The sequence below is a fragment of the Cynocephalus volans genome, chromosome 17 (assembly GCF_027409185.1).
Source record: "Cynocephalus volans isolate mCynVol1 chromosome 17, mCynVol1.pri, whole genome shotgun sequence".
NCBI lineage: Eukaryota > Metazoa > Chordata > Mammalia > Dermoptera > Cynocephalidae > Cynocephalus > Cynocephalus volans.
This window is the reverse complement of record NC_084476.1, coordinates 12,040,844-12,057,293: the sequence shown is the minus strand read 5'-3', so window position 1 is coordinate 12,057,293 and position 16,450 is coordinate 12,040,844. Positions and strand designations below refer to the sequence as shown.

Here is a 16,450-nt window from a genome sequence, read left to right as displayed (position 1 = left end):
CTTGTAGTACTTTTAATGTATTTGCTCCTGGCTTCACAGTTGACTGAGCTTTATGTTTTTTTTTTTTTTTTTTTTTTTTTTGTCTTTTTCGTGACCGGCACTCAGCCAGTGATTACACCGGCCATTCCTATATAGGATCCGAACCCGTGGCAGGAGCGTCGCCGCGCTCCCAGCGCCGCACTCTCCCGAGTGCGCCACGGGCTCGGCCTGACTGAGCTTTATGAAGACATAGGTTATGTCTGTTTTGTTCTGCTCTTTATTGTCAATGCTCAGCATAGTGAAAACATTTCAGAAAGTATTTGTCGAATTGAATTAAATTGGAGAAGGTGGCTTTTAATAGCCTTTCCAATTCTGAGATTCTATCTTGTTAAGATGTTTTGCAGGTAGATGAACTAAAGAATTTAAGCTCAGAGCTCGTGGCGCACTCGGTAGAGTGCTGCACTGGGAGCGCGGCGACGCTCCCGCCGCGGGTTCGGATCCTAATAGGAATGACCGGTGCACTCACTGGCTGAGTGCCGGTCACGAAAAAACGACAAAAAAAAAGAATTTAAGCTCAGCCAAGAGATGAGGGTTGTGGACACCTGTGTTTTATATGGTATTTGAGTGTAAACTCAAATGTAGTAGACATCACCAGAAGCCAGATAAAGTTCCATAAAGACTGTAAAGTTAAGGAACTTTAAGGAGTCAATTCTTTTTTTTTTTTTTTAAAGATGACCGGTAAGGGGATCTTAACCCTTAACTTGGTGTTGTCAGCACCACGCTCAGCCAGTGAGCGAACCGGCCATCCCTATATGGGATCCGAACCCGTGTCCTTGGTGTTATCAGCACCACACTCTCCCGAGTGAGACACAGGCTGGCCCCAAGGAGTCAATTCTTAACAGAACTAGAAATTAAAGTAGATGTTAATGACAAAGTGTTTAGTTGGTTGAGAACAAATGCTTCTTTGGAGTCAGACAGAACTGAGTTTGTTTGGATCTTAGCTAATTACTTTGTATGTAATCACTTTTCTCAACTCTAAAATGAGGATTACCAGAGCACACCTGTCATAGGGTTGTGAGGGTTCAGTAAGGAAAAAAATAGCAGAGTACCTGGCATAATAAATCCTAAATAAGTGTTAGTTCAATACTGATACTGTTGGGCCGAGCCCGTGGTGCACTCGGTAGCGTGCTGCGCTGGGAGCGCGGCGACGCTCCCGCCGCGGGTTCGGATCCTACATAGGAATGACCAGTGCACTCACTGGCTGAGTGCCGGTCACGAAAAAACAACAAAAAAACAACAACAACAACAAAAAATACTGATACTGTTATTGCTACTTTCCAGGAAAAAACTAATTTTTTTTTGCTAATGTCTGTATTTTCCTATTGTCTTTAGTATAGTAAAATTTTCCCACTTTTAGTTATTCATGTTTAAATGTTTTTAAAGCTGTTCCTGGGGACTATTAACTCCTCTTGTGTTATAGTGGTGCCTTAGAAGAGCAGAACAACTTTATAGATTTTACTTTCTAAGTTCTCAATCTTTTTCCTTCAAGTATCATTTTTAAGTAGTGACCTGTTCAGTATTATTATTTTTTGTGTGTGTGATACTATTTTTTTCAAAACGTGTGAGTCAGTAGACTTGGTGCTAGCTGAATTGAGTTTAGTTAACATTTTTGAGTTTCTCCTACTTGCCATCAGCTATAATAGGATGCAAAGTTGAGTTAGTTTTTACTGTCAATGTTTACAGTCTACTGGGAGACATAGAGATTTAATGTTGTTATAATCTGGTATGTGCTACATATTGTACAAAATAGTATTCAGAGTATGGATTTAATTTAAGTAAACTGGGCAAAAACATGGGTCAGAGTTAGTTCACATTTTAAATCTTTTGGATTTTACCCAGTGGTTTACTGATACTTTCCTATCTTTTTGTGGTCCTGAGAGGATTATACACGTATACAAAGATTTTTTTTAAAGTACTGTTTTTCACGGTAAGCCACTGTCTGTTTTTAGAAGCATTCCGACCAGCTTCTTATAGAAAGGAAAGCAATAAAACTTGTAATTGTCGAACTTGATGAAACAAAAAAGGTACTTAGTTTGTCTGATGTTCTAGGTTTAATTAAAATGTCTTTAAAAAATGTCTTTGAAGACATTTGGGACTATTAGATGGTTTAGAAGGTGAGTTCCTGTTTAGATAAAGTGGAACATCACTTTTATGTGTTAATATTTAAAGTGAAGTTATATTTGAAGATTTTAACTTCTAAATTGCATAAATTGGTTCAGATTTTGCTGTGTCATTGAAAACATTTTATGCTCTATCTTGAACAGTATTTAGGTTGTAATTAGACTGTGAGCTCCTTGGGATTAGGGAACTTGCTAGAGTCCAACAAAACTCAATAATATATTTGTTGAATTACATTGAATTAAAGCAGCAATGAGGGCACAGTTTGAGAATTTCTAAAATATTTATCCCTATTTTTTAATTATGGAAATTTTCTATCATATAAAAACTATCAGAGGATAATGCAATGATTGCCATATACCCAGTTGTTTACATTTTTCTGCATTTTTTAATCTCTCTTTTTTTGCTGAGCCATATATAAGTTGCAGATATCCTAACACTTCATTTCTAAATTCTTGAGCATGAATCTCTTAAAAGTAAAATATTCTCCCATGTAAGCACAATACCAGTATTATACCTAATAAAATTAGTAATACTTTTCTAATATCATCTGATATCCAATCCATATTCAAATTTCTCCAGTTGTCCCTAAAGTGGCTTTTCTCTCCCCAACCCCAATCAAGAGCCAGTCAGGACCCAGGCATTGCAGTTGGTTATGTCGCTTTAGTCCCTTTTATATCTGTTTATTAATTAGTTAATTTATTTATTTACTTTGTTGGCTGGCAGTAATGGGATCTGAACTCTTGACCTTGGTGTTATAACACTGTGCTGTCACCAACTGAGCTAATAGTCTGGAACAGTTCTTCTTACCTCTTTCTCCCATTGCGATATAACTACAAGATTATTTTGTAGGCAAATCCACCTTAGAATTTATCTGATTATTTAAGAAAATTCATCAGTGATTTTGTGCAAATAATATATAAATTTTAGCAGTTATCTGTTGATTTTCTACCTTACTGTATCTTTGTAGCAGTGAGGGTCATTATAGCTGGTGGGTTTTTTTTGGCTTCTGCCCATTGTGGGCATCCAAACCCTTGACCTCAGTGTTGTCTGCACCATGCTGTAAACAACTGAGCTACCCAGCCAGCCCTAGGGTTGTTATAAAAACATATTTAAACGTGTATGCAAAACTCTAAAGCAGCAATTCTAACTTCTTATTTTTGTCACTTATTTATTTTTTTTGGTGGCTGGCTGGTACAGGATTGAATAATTGTGGACCTTGGTGTTATCAGCACCATGCTGTAACCAACTGCGGTAACCAGTCAGCTCTAACTTTTTTTAGGTGTAACAAATTTCCTTGATATGTTATGACAACATAAGTGAATTTAAATTTGTTTGAAGCATTTTATTTTGTAAAGAATTTTACAGTACTCTGTGAGGGTTAAAAAAAAAGTTATGGGAATCACTGCTAAAATAACAGAAAAGCTTATATGAACATTAACTTTGCCGAGGTAAGCCTGCTTTGAATTGAAATAGGAGAAATAGGTATTTTTAAAGTGCTTACTCAGTGCAAGGTATTCTTAAATTATAAGAGGAATTTAGAGATGAATTAGACACTATTTGTACTCTAGAACAGTGCTATCCAATAGAACTTTCTATGGTGATGGAAATGTCCTTTGTACTGTTCTGTATAGCCACTAGCTACATGTGACTGTCCAGTACTGGGACAGTGGTGGCTAGTGTGACTGAGAAACTGAATTTTAAGTTAAATTTTTAATTAAGATAGAAGTCATATACAATGCATTTTAAAATTTAATTTAAATTAAATAACCACATGTGGCTAGTGGCTAAAATATTTGACAGCACAGCCCTAATCTATTGTGGGAGGGTGAGGGGATGTGAACATGTGAAATATAAGTTAGTAAAATACTTATATAACAGGGCAGTAGAACAGCGGGTACACTGCAGAACATGTATAATCGTCAGACTGGCAGTACTGAAATGTAGCAGCTAAAGAAAGGTTTGTGTTGGGATATCAAGTAAGAGATTTTTATGAAGTGAAAGGCTCATATGAGGAAGCAATGGAAAGTAGCCTGGAAAGATAGTTTGGGGCCAGATTTTAGAAGGCTGCAAATGCTGTAAACCTAATCAAGTAGCTGTTTTCCTGGAAGTAGTGGGAAGCCATTGAAGATGTCTTAAGCAGAACAGTACCATAATTGTGGTGGTGATTTATTGATGTGGTGGTATGTTTAAGAAATAATTGAGACACATGTTGGCCTCAGGAATGTATTGGAAGTGTCAGATGAGAAAGGAACTATGAAGAATGCTGGCTGCAGGTACAGCAAGATGATTCTTCTCTACTAGAAGAGTAGTAGAGTTAACAGAGATAAAAACTAAAAAGTTGGGAAGGAAAAAAGTGAGCGTGTTTTGGAAGATTGTGGGTTTGGGGAGAAGAGTTTTTTAAAGTGATGGAAGGCTATCAAGGCATATATCTGAGTGACAGCTGAAAATAAAGAAATGGCTGTAGGTAGATCAATCAGGACTACAGGAATGGATTTATGAGTCATTCTTGTAGAAATCAGGGTGGTAATAATAGTAATAGTGTATTGACTCTATCACCTCTCACTTGTGTGGCCTTGGGCAAAGTTTCCTAATATCCCTGGGCCTCAGTTTCCTTAGCTGCTAAGTACCTATGCCAGAGGGATATTATGAAGATTAAGTGTGTAAAGTTCTTAGAACTATTCCAGGCACAATTTTCAGTTTCTAGAGTGTTTTCTCATATGGTACTCAGTTGTGGTGAATAACACCACACCCATCCTGTCACCAGAGTTGGAAACTTCTACCTCACGTCTTCCATATGTAGGCGTCAACACATCTTGTATTTTCTACCTCCTAATATCTCTAGAGTTTGTCTCGTTTTTTCCATTACCCCACTGCAGCATTTCTTGCCTGTCAACAATTTTGTAGTCTCTCTTCATCTAGTCCTATCCCCATCTCTTCATCCTTTTCCTTACTGCCAGAATTTATGTTCTCAAATATAAATTTAATCACATTAATCTCATTTAAAACTTTTTTCCCACCACCTACAGTGTAGAGTGCAAGTTTCTTAACTCTGACTTCTGTGAACCTTCTGTCTCTGTAGTCTTATCTCTCATTATATACTTTCTCCCCTCCCCCCGTCTTCACTCTTAACGCAACATACATGACCCCAAACTAACAAGTGTGTAGGTCTCTAAATATACACATATGTGCCTTTGCTTGGTTGGCCCCCTCTATCCAGAATTCAACCCCCACTCACCATCCTCTTTATGTCTTGCAAATACTTTTCTTTTTCTTTTTTTGTTGCAAATACTTGTCTTTTAAGACTAGATTCAGGGGCTGGCCAGCTACCTTAGTTGGTTACAGCACAGCCTTATTACACCAAGGTCATGGGTTCGAATCCCAGATCCCAGCACTGGCCAGACACACACGCACACACACACGTGCATGCGTGCTAGGTTCAGGAATCTAAGTCCTCAGTTGTTCTTTCTCTTTTGTTCCTACTCCATAATACCCATAACATTTTTGGGTAGCCCTTTGCTTGCATGCCTGCATCATTCTACTAGATTAGAAAGTTCTTAGAACACGTGCTAGATTTTATCCTTTTTTGTATTCCTATTACCTAATATGTTGCTTGTACCAGGCACAAAATAAATGCAGATGTTTTGTTTACATTTTATGTATTAAAAAAACTGAGGTTCAGAAAATATACACTTAATGAAGCATGTAGTTTTTTTGTTTTTTTGTTTTTTTATTCTTTTTTAAAGGTGACCTGTAAGGGGATCTTAACCCTTGACTTGGTGTTGTCAGCACCATGCTCACCAAAGTGAGCCACGGGCCAGCCCAACATGTAGGTTTTTCATAGCCCATTTCAGTACTGTTTTCATTAACTATGATATTTCTCATAATTAAAACCATTAGAGCAATGATTTTGTTTTTAGCCTGTGCACTTAGAGCCCCCTCAAGGGTGTTAGAGTTCCCACATGGAAGTCTACAAAGTCTGCATGTAGAAAATATATGCATATTCTATAGCCCGAATTAATAATATATTTATTTGTATATAATGCCACCAATTATTTTGAATGTACACAGATGCTTTTGGGACTAATTCAATAGAGAATCATCTCGGTGAAGTAGACATAATGATATCGTTTAAGAGGAAAGCAATATGAGAGCCTTATCAGTGCAGGAAATTAAGAATAACAGCTTTGCATAGTTTGTTGGGGAATACATAAGGTACAAGAAAATATTTTTTGAAAGCAATTAAGTTGAGGTTAGATGATAATATCTAAATTTTTCTTAGTCATCAGTAGTTTATTAAAATAAGAAAGTTTAAAAATTGCCGAAATCAAAATTTTAAATTGTTAAATCTATTTATTTCAATAAAGGTGTCTTTCAATATATTTCCAGCTGCTCTCATAATGTTTAATTCTTCATGAGAAGTTTTTCTCTCACTCAATGACTGGCTGCTGTCTAGACACACAATATTGTGTTCTGTTATCTGTGCCACAGGTATTTCTATTGTTGATATAAACATTTGTGGTTTGGCAAGCCTTCTAGGTCCATGGGTGTATCTTAAGTAATAAGGCTTTAAAATATGTGTACATTTGTACCCATTTGCTTAGCTACTAGATTAACAAGAATTGTGTGATTTCATTAATTCCTTTGGCAAATATTTATTCAGTTCCTGCTGTGAACTAGGCACTGTCCTAGGCCCTGAAATTATAGCTGTAAGTGAACAAAGCAGACAAGCCTTGGCCCTAGTGGCACTTAACCTTTTAGTGGGGAAGCCATATAATAAACTTGATTAACATACAAGTAGATATCTGTAACATGATGCTAGACAGGGACAAGTACTTTTTAAAAGACCAAAAGAAGGAATAGGGAGTGATATTTTCTGTTTTAGAAACATTTGTCTGAGAAGGCCTTTCTAAATAGACATTTGAGTAGAGAGACCCAAATGAAGACACTAATTAGCCTTGCAGCTCTCCGGAGGAATAGCCTTCCAGACAGAGGGATCAGCAAATTCGGAGGCTTTGAGGGAGAGGAATGCTTGGCCTGTTCAAGGAACAGCGAGGAGGCTAGGCTAGAATGGTAGGAGGTGAGGTTGGAGAAGTAGCCAGGGATAGATCGTTTAGGACCTTCAGATTTTATTCTAAGTATAAAATAAAGCCATTGGAGGGTTTTTAGAAGGAGAAAAAAGTGATCGGACTTAAGATTAAAGGTTCTCTCTATGCTTGGTAGAGAACAGACTCTAGAAGTACAAGATTGGAAGCAGGGAGATCAGTTATGAGGTGGTGGTTATAGATCTTCAGGTGAGAGATGGACATAGGGAGAAGTAGTCAGATTTGCGATAGATTTTGAAGATAGAATCAGCAGGATATGTTAATTGTGATGTGAAAGTGCATAGTCAGTGATAACTCCAGGGTTAACAAATAGACACTGGACTTGAAGGGTATACACAGTGTTTACAGTGGCTATCTCTGAGCAGTGGCCTTATTAGGAGCTTTTTTTTTTTTTCTTATTGGTATTTACCAGTTTTTCTTTTCTTTTCTTTTCTTTTTTTTTTTTTTGTCTTTTTCGTGACCGGCACTCAGCCAGTGAGCGCACCAGCCATTCCTATATAGGATCCGAACCCACGGCGGGAGCGCCGCTGTGTTCCCAAGCGCTGCACTCTCCCGAGTGCGCCACGGGGCCGGCCTATTTACCAGTTTTTCTATACCGAACCTGTAATGCTTCTGTAATAGAAAATATATAGTTTATTTTAAAATTAGACTTAACAGTTATACTAAATGTAATATAATTTTTAATATGTTCTACCCCTTTTGATTTTAGAAAGGAATTTAAATGACAAACTTTCAAAATTTGTCTTTTTACTCTTAGGGATCAGCCTTTTTTGCACTTGAAGATGGTGAAGCTAGATATTCATACTCTGGCTCATCACCTCAAGCAGGAACGCTTATATATAAACTCTGAGAAACAGCTCATTCAGAGGCTCAATGCAGATGTACTTAAGACAGCTGAAAAGTTGTATCGTACAGCATGGATTGCAAAGCAGCAGAGGATTAATTTGGATCGGCTTATCATAACAAGGTAAAGAAAAGGTTTTCAGGTCTTAAACTTTGTGAACCACTGTGATTCTGTGCTGACTGCTAACTGTAAATAAATGAATCTATTTGCAACAAAGTGCATGGTTTAAGGTAATTTAAATTAACATTAAGTTGAGTCTTTGCTTTTATACTATTTCATTTATTAATTACTTAAGCACTTCTGTAGAAAATTATAACTTAAGCATTAACATTTTATACCATGCTAGTTTTGTATCTTTGTATATATAACATTTTATTGTTGTAGAGAGTAAATTATCATTTGTTCTGCTTTTCTCCTAATATTATTTAATATATACAATTCCATGTTTTGATATTGTATATCTACTTTTCAGGTGTAGAAGCCACATATTTCATTGTTTTAATACCTCATTGTTCTGTTTTCACAAGAAGTGGGTTTTAACTGTAAGAATAGTGGTGCTGAGGTAAAATATTGAGAAAACAAGCCAGACAAAGGATTCATACTATATGATTATTTATATGACTTCAAAAAGAGACAGGACTGATCTTTGATGGCAGAAATCAGAATAATGGTTACTTCTTTGGCTTGGGAGGGTGTTATTAACTGGAAAGGGACATGCAGAAGCATTCTAGGATGCTTAAAATGTTCCATGTCTTAATCTGAGTGGTGGATACAAATGTAAAAATTGATCAAGCTGAACATTTGAGATTTGTGTGCTTTGCTGTATTTTATCTCAAAAGTAAGTTAAAAAGGAAAAAAAAGAATAGAGCTGTTTTGAACATTGTTGTAGGACTTCCCCCCATAAAGCTACACAACTACACCAATTGTTGGGTTACAGCAATAGCTACGCTAATTGTATGTCTAGGCATTTCATAACTAAAGCCAGAATGTTTCATTATTTTAGTTATACTAAATTTCCACTTGTATTGTCAGGGCTAGGGCTCAAACTCTTCAAACCCATTGTACAGACTGGGTCATCAGACCCCTCACATGCCTGGCTGGGTCACGACCCCTCACACGCAGGTCCATGCTAGCTAATTGGGAAAGATCCTGGGAGGCGTTCGCAGACGACATAAACTCAGTCCTCAGTAGTAGCAGCAGCAGCGGCTGTGGTGGCCTCCTGGAGGGTGCCGGGGGCCCTGGCAGCAACAGCCTTCAGCAACAGTAGCAGCCTACCCGTGAACACCCCTGGGGGCGTCCTGGGAGCGGGGGACTCTGTGGATCAGAGCCACTCATCCTTCATAGTTAAGTCCATAACCCAGGACACCTGGGTGCACATGCACAATTACATCAGACAATAGCCAAGGAATACCTGGGCACATATGCATATTTATATCAAATTCTTGGCAACATTCTGAACATCTGAGGGGCCCTGATCATTTTCTTTCACTTTCCCTACACTCCCCCCACTCTTTTGTGCTTATTTTATTAGTATTCATTTTCAGAAGTAAAAAGCCTGGTTGAAGGATGTGATTCTTACAGATGCTTACATACTGGCACATTGAGGTTGAGAAATGTTGAATGATAATACCTGATATGGGCTTACTTTTTATTATTTTTTATTACTTGAATATTTGTAAACTTTCTTGTGTCCATAAATAAGCAGTTTTTAACTAATTTTTAATTTAATCCATGAGTATAGCTCTGGACAATAGTTGTTAGGACCTACTAATTTAGATGCTGTTGGTCTAAAAGATTTTAGCAAGTCAGAATGATCTTGTTGCTGGGACTATAATCAACTCATATTTCCATATTTCAATATAGTATATGTATTATTGTATATGTATACAGTATATGTATAGTATATATATTTTGATATGTATTATTGTTATTATTTTTGCTTGTTTGCTATTTTTTCAGTGCTGAAGCTTCCCCTGCTGAATGTTGCCAACATGCCAAGATTTTGGAAGATACACAGTTTGTTGATGGATATAAGCAATTGGGATTTCAGGAGACCGCTTATGGAGAATTCTTGAGTCGATTAAGGGAAAATCCTCGTCTTATTGCCTCCTCTTTGGTTGCCGGAGAGAAACTTAATCAGGAGAACACACAAAGTGTTATTTACACAGTTTTTACCTCCCTGTATGGCAATTGTATTATGCAAGAAGATGAAAGCTACCTCCTTCAGGTTTTGCGATACTTAATTGAATTTGAACTTAAAGAAAGTGACAACCCCAGGCGACTTTTGAGGAGAGGAACTTGTGCCTTCAGCATCTTATTTAAACTTTTTTCTGAAGGACTGTTTTCTGCCAAACTTTTCCTCACAGCTACTTTACATGAGCCAATCATGCAACTGCTTGTTGAAGATGAAGATCACCTAGAAACAGACCCAAACAAGCTAATTGAGAGGTTCTCCCCATCTCAACAGGAAAAACTCTTTGGAGAGAAAGGCTCAGATAGATTCAGGCAAAAGGTTCAAGAGATGGTTGAGTCCAATGAGGCCAAATTAGTGGCTTTGGTGAACAAATTTATTGGTTATCTCAAACAGAACACATATTGTTTTCCACATAGTTTGAGGTGGATCGTGTCACAGATGTACAAAACCCTCTCATGTGTAGATAGACTGGAAGTTGGGGAGGTCAGGGCAATGTGTACTGATCTCCTATTGGCCTACTTCATTTGTCCTGCAGTTGTCAATCCAGAACAGTATGGAATAATTTCTGATGCTCCTATTAATGAGGTGGCACGATTTAATCTGATGCAGGTATGCTTTTGCTATTATTAATGTGGCAATTAGTTTAAAATCAGTTGATTGGCCAGTGGAGGTGGAAATAGAAAATATAACTACAGTATTCATATATTCTTACCATTCCTTTTCCTCAAACTGTCCTAAATATTTGTTTCTTATGAAATAAAAGCAGTCATATTGGGTTTTTAAGATATTGTAGTCACCAAACATTTTGTGTTAGTTTTTAAATGGAATCCTTACACACTTGAATGTATAGTTGATTAGATTTTCCAGAACAAAGGATAGTGACCTCTTTTCTATAGTTTCAAAATCCAGAATGATCAAAAACTGAGTGTTATTTGGTAGCAGAACCTAAGCTAAACTAACATGAGGCTGTTTATAATTGTCATTCCATTTATTGCTGGTGAATACTCATGTTTTATAACAGAAGTATTAATTTGCTTGGTCTGGCTGGTTAGCTCAGTTGGTTAAAGCACAGCCTTATAACACCAAGGTTGTGGGTTTGGATCCCCATACAGGCCAGCAGCCAAAAAAAGAAAAAAAAAAAAGAGATGTTAATGTGTTTGATTACAGGGTAACACACTACATAGTGGATATGTTACGTGTATGCTCTAACTTTCCTTTCTGAAATCTCTAAATTCTGAAATCTGAAACTCTTCTATACCTAAGAGTTTCAGAAAAAGGATTTTTGGATTTATATTAGCACTTTTTTTCTAATCATCTAAATTACTAAAGTTGTGTTATTATTTCTTCAGGGACTCTTTTTAATCATGTCTTATCCTCCCAGAAATACTGTGAAGAAGAGATTTGGTTAATTCGGAATAGACTATCTTTGGGTGATTTTTTTTTTTTTAAGTGATAAGTGATTTTTTTTTTCTATTTTATTTTGTCGATATACAATGTAGTTGATTATTGTGGCCAATTACCGAAACCTCCCTCCCTCCTCGCCCTCCCCATCTCCCCTCCCCACTAACAATGTCCTTTCTGTATGCTTGTCATATCAACTTCAAGGAATTGTTTTTTTTTTTAAATGATCAGTTCTTTTACCTAGAGCATTTTAGCAATTCACTATATAGAATTCCCAATCTAAATTTTTTTTAGTGTAAAGATCTTAGTTGGCTTTATTGTGATTCTAGAATCGGGCAACACTTCATTCCATAAAATAGAATAAGTGTTCCTTAATTACTTTTTATCATCTGTGAAACAGTAAATTTATTCTAATGATAATGTATTTGTAGTTTTATTTTTGTCATTCCAGTAGAAATTGAATCATATATTTTCAAAATGAGTAAAAAGGGAGATTGTCCCAGATATGAAGATGATACTATAATGATGTTAACTTTCAGCAGGAAACCTTTAGAGTGGATTAACAATTCACTTTTGTTAGTAAGGAACTTGCTCTGTGAATTAGTGTTACTTTACCAAACAGCTTATGTTCTGTAGGAATTGTTTGCTTTTAAATTTAGAAAAAGGGGCCGGCCTGTGGCTCACTTGGGAGAGTGTGGTGCTGATAACACCAAGGCCACGGGTTTGGATCCCTATATGGGGATGGCCAATTGGCTCACTTTGGAGAGCGTGGTGCTGACAACACCAAGTCAAGGGTTAAGATCCCCTTGCCAATCATCTTTAAAAAATAAATATAAATACATTTAGAAAAAAATTCTACCTTGACTGCTTTGTGAATTCTATAAAGTACTTAATATTAACTTGAAGTAGTTTAATGAGTAAGTCAGCTTTTACAAATTAATTTTAAAAGTTTTAAGCACATGAAAAATATAATATCAGAAACAAATGTATTGTACTTTTATTTCCGACTGTTGATATCATGTGTTAGAGAAATTAAAGCAAAAAATTTCTACTTCTTTATAACTCTTAATCTAAAATTAGTAAATGCTGATGTAGACAAGATACACATTTTATTGGGGACCCTACTTGGTATGCCTGGTCAGGTGATGTGAGTATTATTATGAAACAGATTTCTAGACTAGAATAGAAATGTTTTTATGAGCAGGAGTTTGTAAGTATCTACAGCCTATTTGTCCCTACCACTTCTTTGGGTTGCAGGTTGGCCGCCTTTTGCAGCAGTTGGCAATGACTGGCTCTGAAGAGGGAGATCCCCGGACAAAAAGCAGCCTTGGAAAATTTGACAAAGTAAGAACGAATACTGTGTCATATGCAATACTGTTTATAGAAAATTCTGCCAAAGTATTAGTGAACCTGTTTTCTTTATTAAATCTTATCCTTGGGTGATGTATAAGTTAAATGTTCTTTTTAATTAGCTACAGTATTAGATCAGCAGTATTTAAAGAAAGATGTCGCTAAAGATTACTGACTCACAGAAGTATTGAGGAGATGCCATTGTAATGAGAATCAAAGAGCTGTTTTATTTTTTAAAGTTTTTAAAAAAAAACTCATTGGGCTGGCTGGTTAGCTCACTTGGGAGAGTGTGCTGCTGATAACACCAAGGTCATGGGTCCGGATCCCCATTTTGGCCAGCTCCCCCCCCCCCCAAAAAAAACTTTATATGGGTATATGAACCAGCACTATTTTTATAATTTTAAGTGTATTTCATAAGTTAACATTTATTGGATTGTTCAGTTAGTTTAGTTAAATAAAATTATAATCAGTCATATTTTGAGTATTCAACCTGGTTGAAAATTCAAGGGTTACACAGTGAAATTTCCCTTCCACCTCTCATCTCTAGCCTTCATTTTCTCCCCAAAAGCTTCTTGATGTTATCAGTCTTTTGCATATATTTCTAGAGGCCTATATACAAGCAAATTCCTACATACATTCTCCCATTCTTCCCATTCCTCCCTTTTCAGAAATGGTAGCATAAGGGGCTGGCTGGTTAGCTTACTTAAAAGCATGGTGCTAATTACACCAGGGTCAAGGGTTTGGATCTCCGTACCAGCTAGCCGCGAAAAGAAAAATGAGAAAAAAAAAAAAAAAAGCACAGTATGTATACTGTTCTGTGTCATGTTTGTTTTGCTTTCCATATCTTGGAAATAATTATCGATACATAGCAGTTTAGTTTTTTTAAATGCTGGGTTTAATATAATTTTCAAGAATTTAAACTTTTTGTGTGCTTGTTTACCTTAATAAGAAGTTTTTTCCAGTGTTTTAAAGGTGGGGAAGTATTTTACTGTGGTCTTTTCCTGTTTTAACAGAGCTGTGTTGCTGCTTTCCTTGATGTTGTGATTGGGGGCCGTGCAGTGGAGACCCCTCCAATGTCTTCTGTTAATCTTCTGGAAGGGTTGAGCAGAACTGTGGTTTACATAACCTACAGTCAGCTTATTACTCTGGTAATGGCTTTATTGTTTAATAGGATTTTCTCAAAAATCTTTTAGCTAAGCATGGATAGTCATAGATGAGTACATTGTATGAGAAATAATACATATATTGTACATGTTTAAAAAATTGATTTCACTATCTAATGACCTTTACTTTTGTCAGGTGAATTTTATGAAGAGTGTGATGTCTGGAGATCAACTGAGAGAAGATAGAATGGCTCTTGACAATTTATTGGCAAATCTACCCCAGGCCAAGCCAGGAAAAAGCAGCAGTTTAGAAATGACTCCTTACAATACTCCTCAGCTGTCTCCAGCAACCACTCCAGCAAATAAAAAGAATCGCTTACCTATAGGTAAAAAGAATTTCTGATATTGGAGTTTTCCCTTAAATTTATTATTTCTTCATTAGCTTTTTCTGTTGCTCAATATTTTAGAATATAGTTTTAAATATTTTCGAAAAGTCTTTCTCTTCATGTGTACTAATGGTATTTCATTTTTTAAAACTCACACCAGATTATTTAAGGCTTTAGCTTTATATAGACTTAATTTTCATAATTAATTGAAATCACACCATGCACAGTTTACTTTGTTTAAATTTTACTGTCTTGGGGCCGGCCTGTGGCTTACTTGGGAGAGTGTGGTGCTGATAACACCGAGGCCACAGGTTCTGATCCCTATATAGGGATGGCCAGTTAGCTCACTTGGGAGAGCATGGTGTTGACAACACCACGTCAAGGGTTAAGATCCCCTCACTGGTCATCTTCTTAAAAAAAATATAAATAAATAAATAAATAAATTTTAGTGTCTTTTCTTGGAAAAATTTTGAAAATGTCATTTTTGAATTATGTAGCCCTCTGCTTTCTACAGAGTTCTAAATGATAAGAAGTTTTCACCAATAAGGTGGAAAATAATAGTTACTATTTTTCCATTATTGTTTTGTTAAGTTGATCTTTTATCAACTGAACTAAGATATCTTAATATTATTATAAAATAAAGAAAAAGTTCCATTTTATTTTGTCAAGTTTATCCATTTAGTTAAGAATTATGTTTAATTAAGCTTTATTCACTTTGTAAGCATTTGTTATCTATTTCCCCACACAAAAAAATTAATTGAGCATGTGCCATGTATCAGATACTGGGTTAGCACTTTGTAAATGTTTCATTTTATTCACACAAAAATCCTGTGAGGATAGGTATAATCACTAACTTGCACATGAGACACTGTGTTAGACACTGGGGATATAAATAAGCACTGCTTAATGAGGACATGCCCTTCCTCTCAAGTTAGTTGCTGATAGTCTAGTTGGAGAGAACAAGAGACCAGTATCCTTCAGTGTACTAAGTGTTCTGATGGAGATAAGCATGGGGGTTGTGGGGATACCTATCTCAGCCAGGTGGTGGTGGTGGTATCAGGAGAAGATCTTAGAGTAGGTGAATGCTGTGCTTTCTTTTGAAGGATGAATGGGAGTTAGACAGAGTAAACAAGACAGGGAAAAAGTGTTTAGGCCAGTGAAGCAGTATTTTAGTGCACACTTAATGAGCTCAGCAGCTCTTGGTGAAAATGAACTTATTGTAATTTATACATTTTGAGGAATGGGATTTCGTTTTTAAATTTTCTTCTACCTTACATTTAAGATAGTATGGAATTATATTATTAACAGGAATGTGGCATCGTATTCTGTTGCTTTGCCCCCCACAGATTTGTCACCCCACTTCCCCTGGGTGATGGAGCCACAAAGGATTACTCAAAGCCCATCTCTTCTGAGCAGTGAGAAGCCCCGAAGTGGTTAACTTCCCTGGAACCCTCCAGCGAGAGGCATCCCTTCCTTGGGAAATTAACCCTGAATTGGGGTTCTCTTCCTGCATTTATTTTCCAGACCAGGAAGTTACAGGAAGAGAACATAGGTGGGGTTATAGTTTAACAATATAGGCTGGTAACTTTTGGTGAAACAAGTCAGATGACATTCTATTAGACAATTAAGTGATCCACCAACAAAAGCTTGATCTTAGCAAACATTCCTTCTCCCTCCAGCAATTTTCCAGTATCTTTACACATCAATTAGTAACCTGTCTGTCCCTGAGCCAGGAACCTTGCTGTGCCACAAATCTTTATCTTACACTAGAGACTTCATAGCCTGAGGAAAATTTCCAGTCCTCCGCAAGGTCAATATTTGAAACTGCAAGGCTTTGGAAAACCAGGCCTTGTGAAGTACATTTGCTTTAAGAATCCTCTACAATATTCTTCAAATCTTTCACTTTCTTC

The 16,450-nt window shown here is 36.6% G+C and overlaps 1 protein-coding gene across 4 annotated transcripts in view; it reads left to right on the top strand.

The window, feature by feature from the left end:
* GAPVD1 (GTPase activating protein and VPS9 domains 1) overlaps positions 1-16,450 on the top strand; it is a 72,418-nt gene that overhangs the window by 21,947 nt on the left and 34,021 nt on the right. For all 4 annotated transcript variants that reach the window (XM_063081599.1, XM_063081600.1, XM_063081601.1 and 1 more), the window contains 5 exons: positions 8,020-8,229; positions 10,066-10,909; positions 12,959-13,045; positions 14,065-14,199; positions 14,351-14,540. In XM_063081599.1, coding sequence (XP_062937669.1) covers positions 8,045-8,229; positions 10,066-10,909; positions 12,959-13,045; positions 14,065-14,199; positions 14,351-14,540 — 1,441 coding nt within the window. In that variant the 5' untranslated portion in view covers positions 8,020-8,044. The remainder of the gene's footprint in view (positions 1-8,019; positions 8,230-10,065; positions 10,910-12,958; positions 13,046-14,064; positions 14,200-14,350; positions 14,541-16,450) is intronic.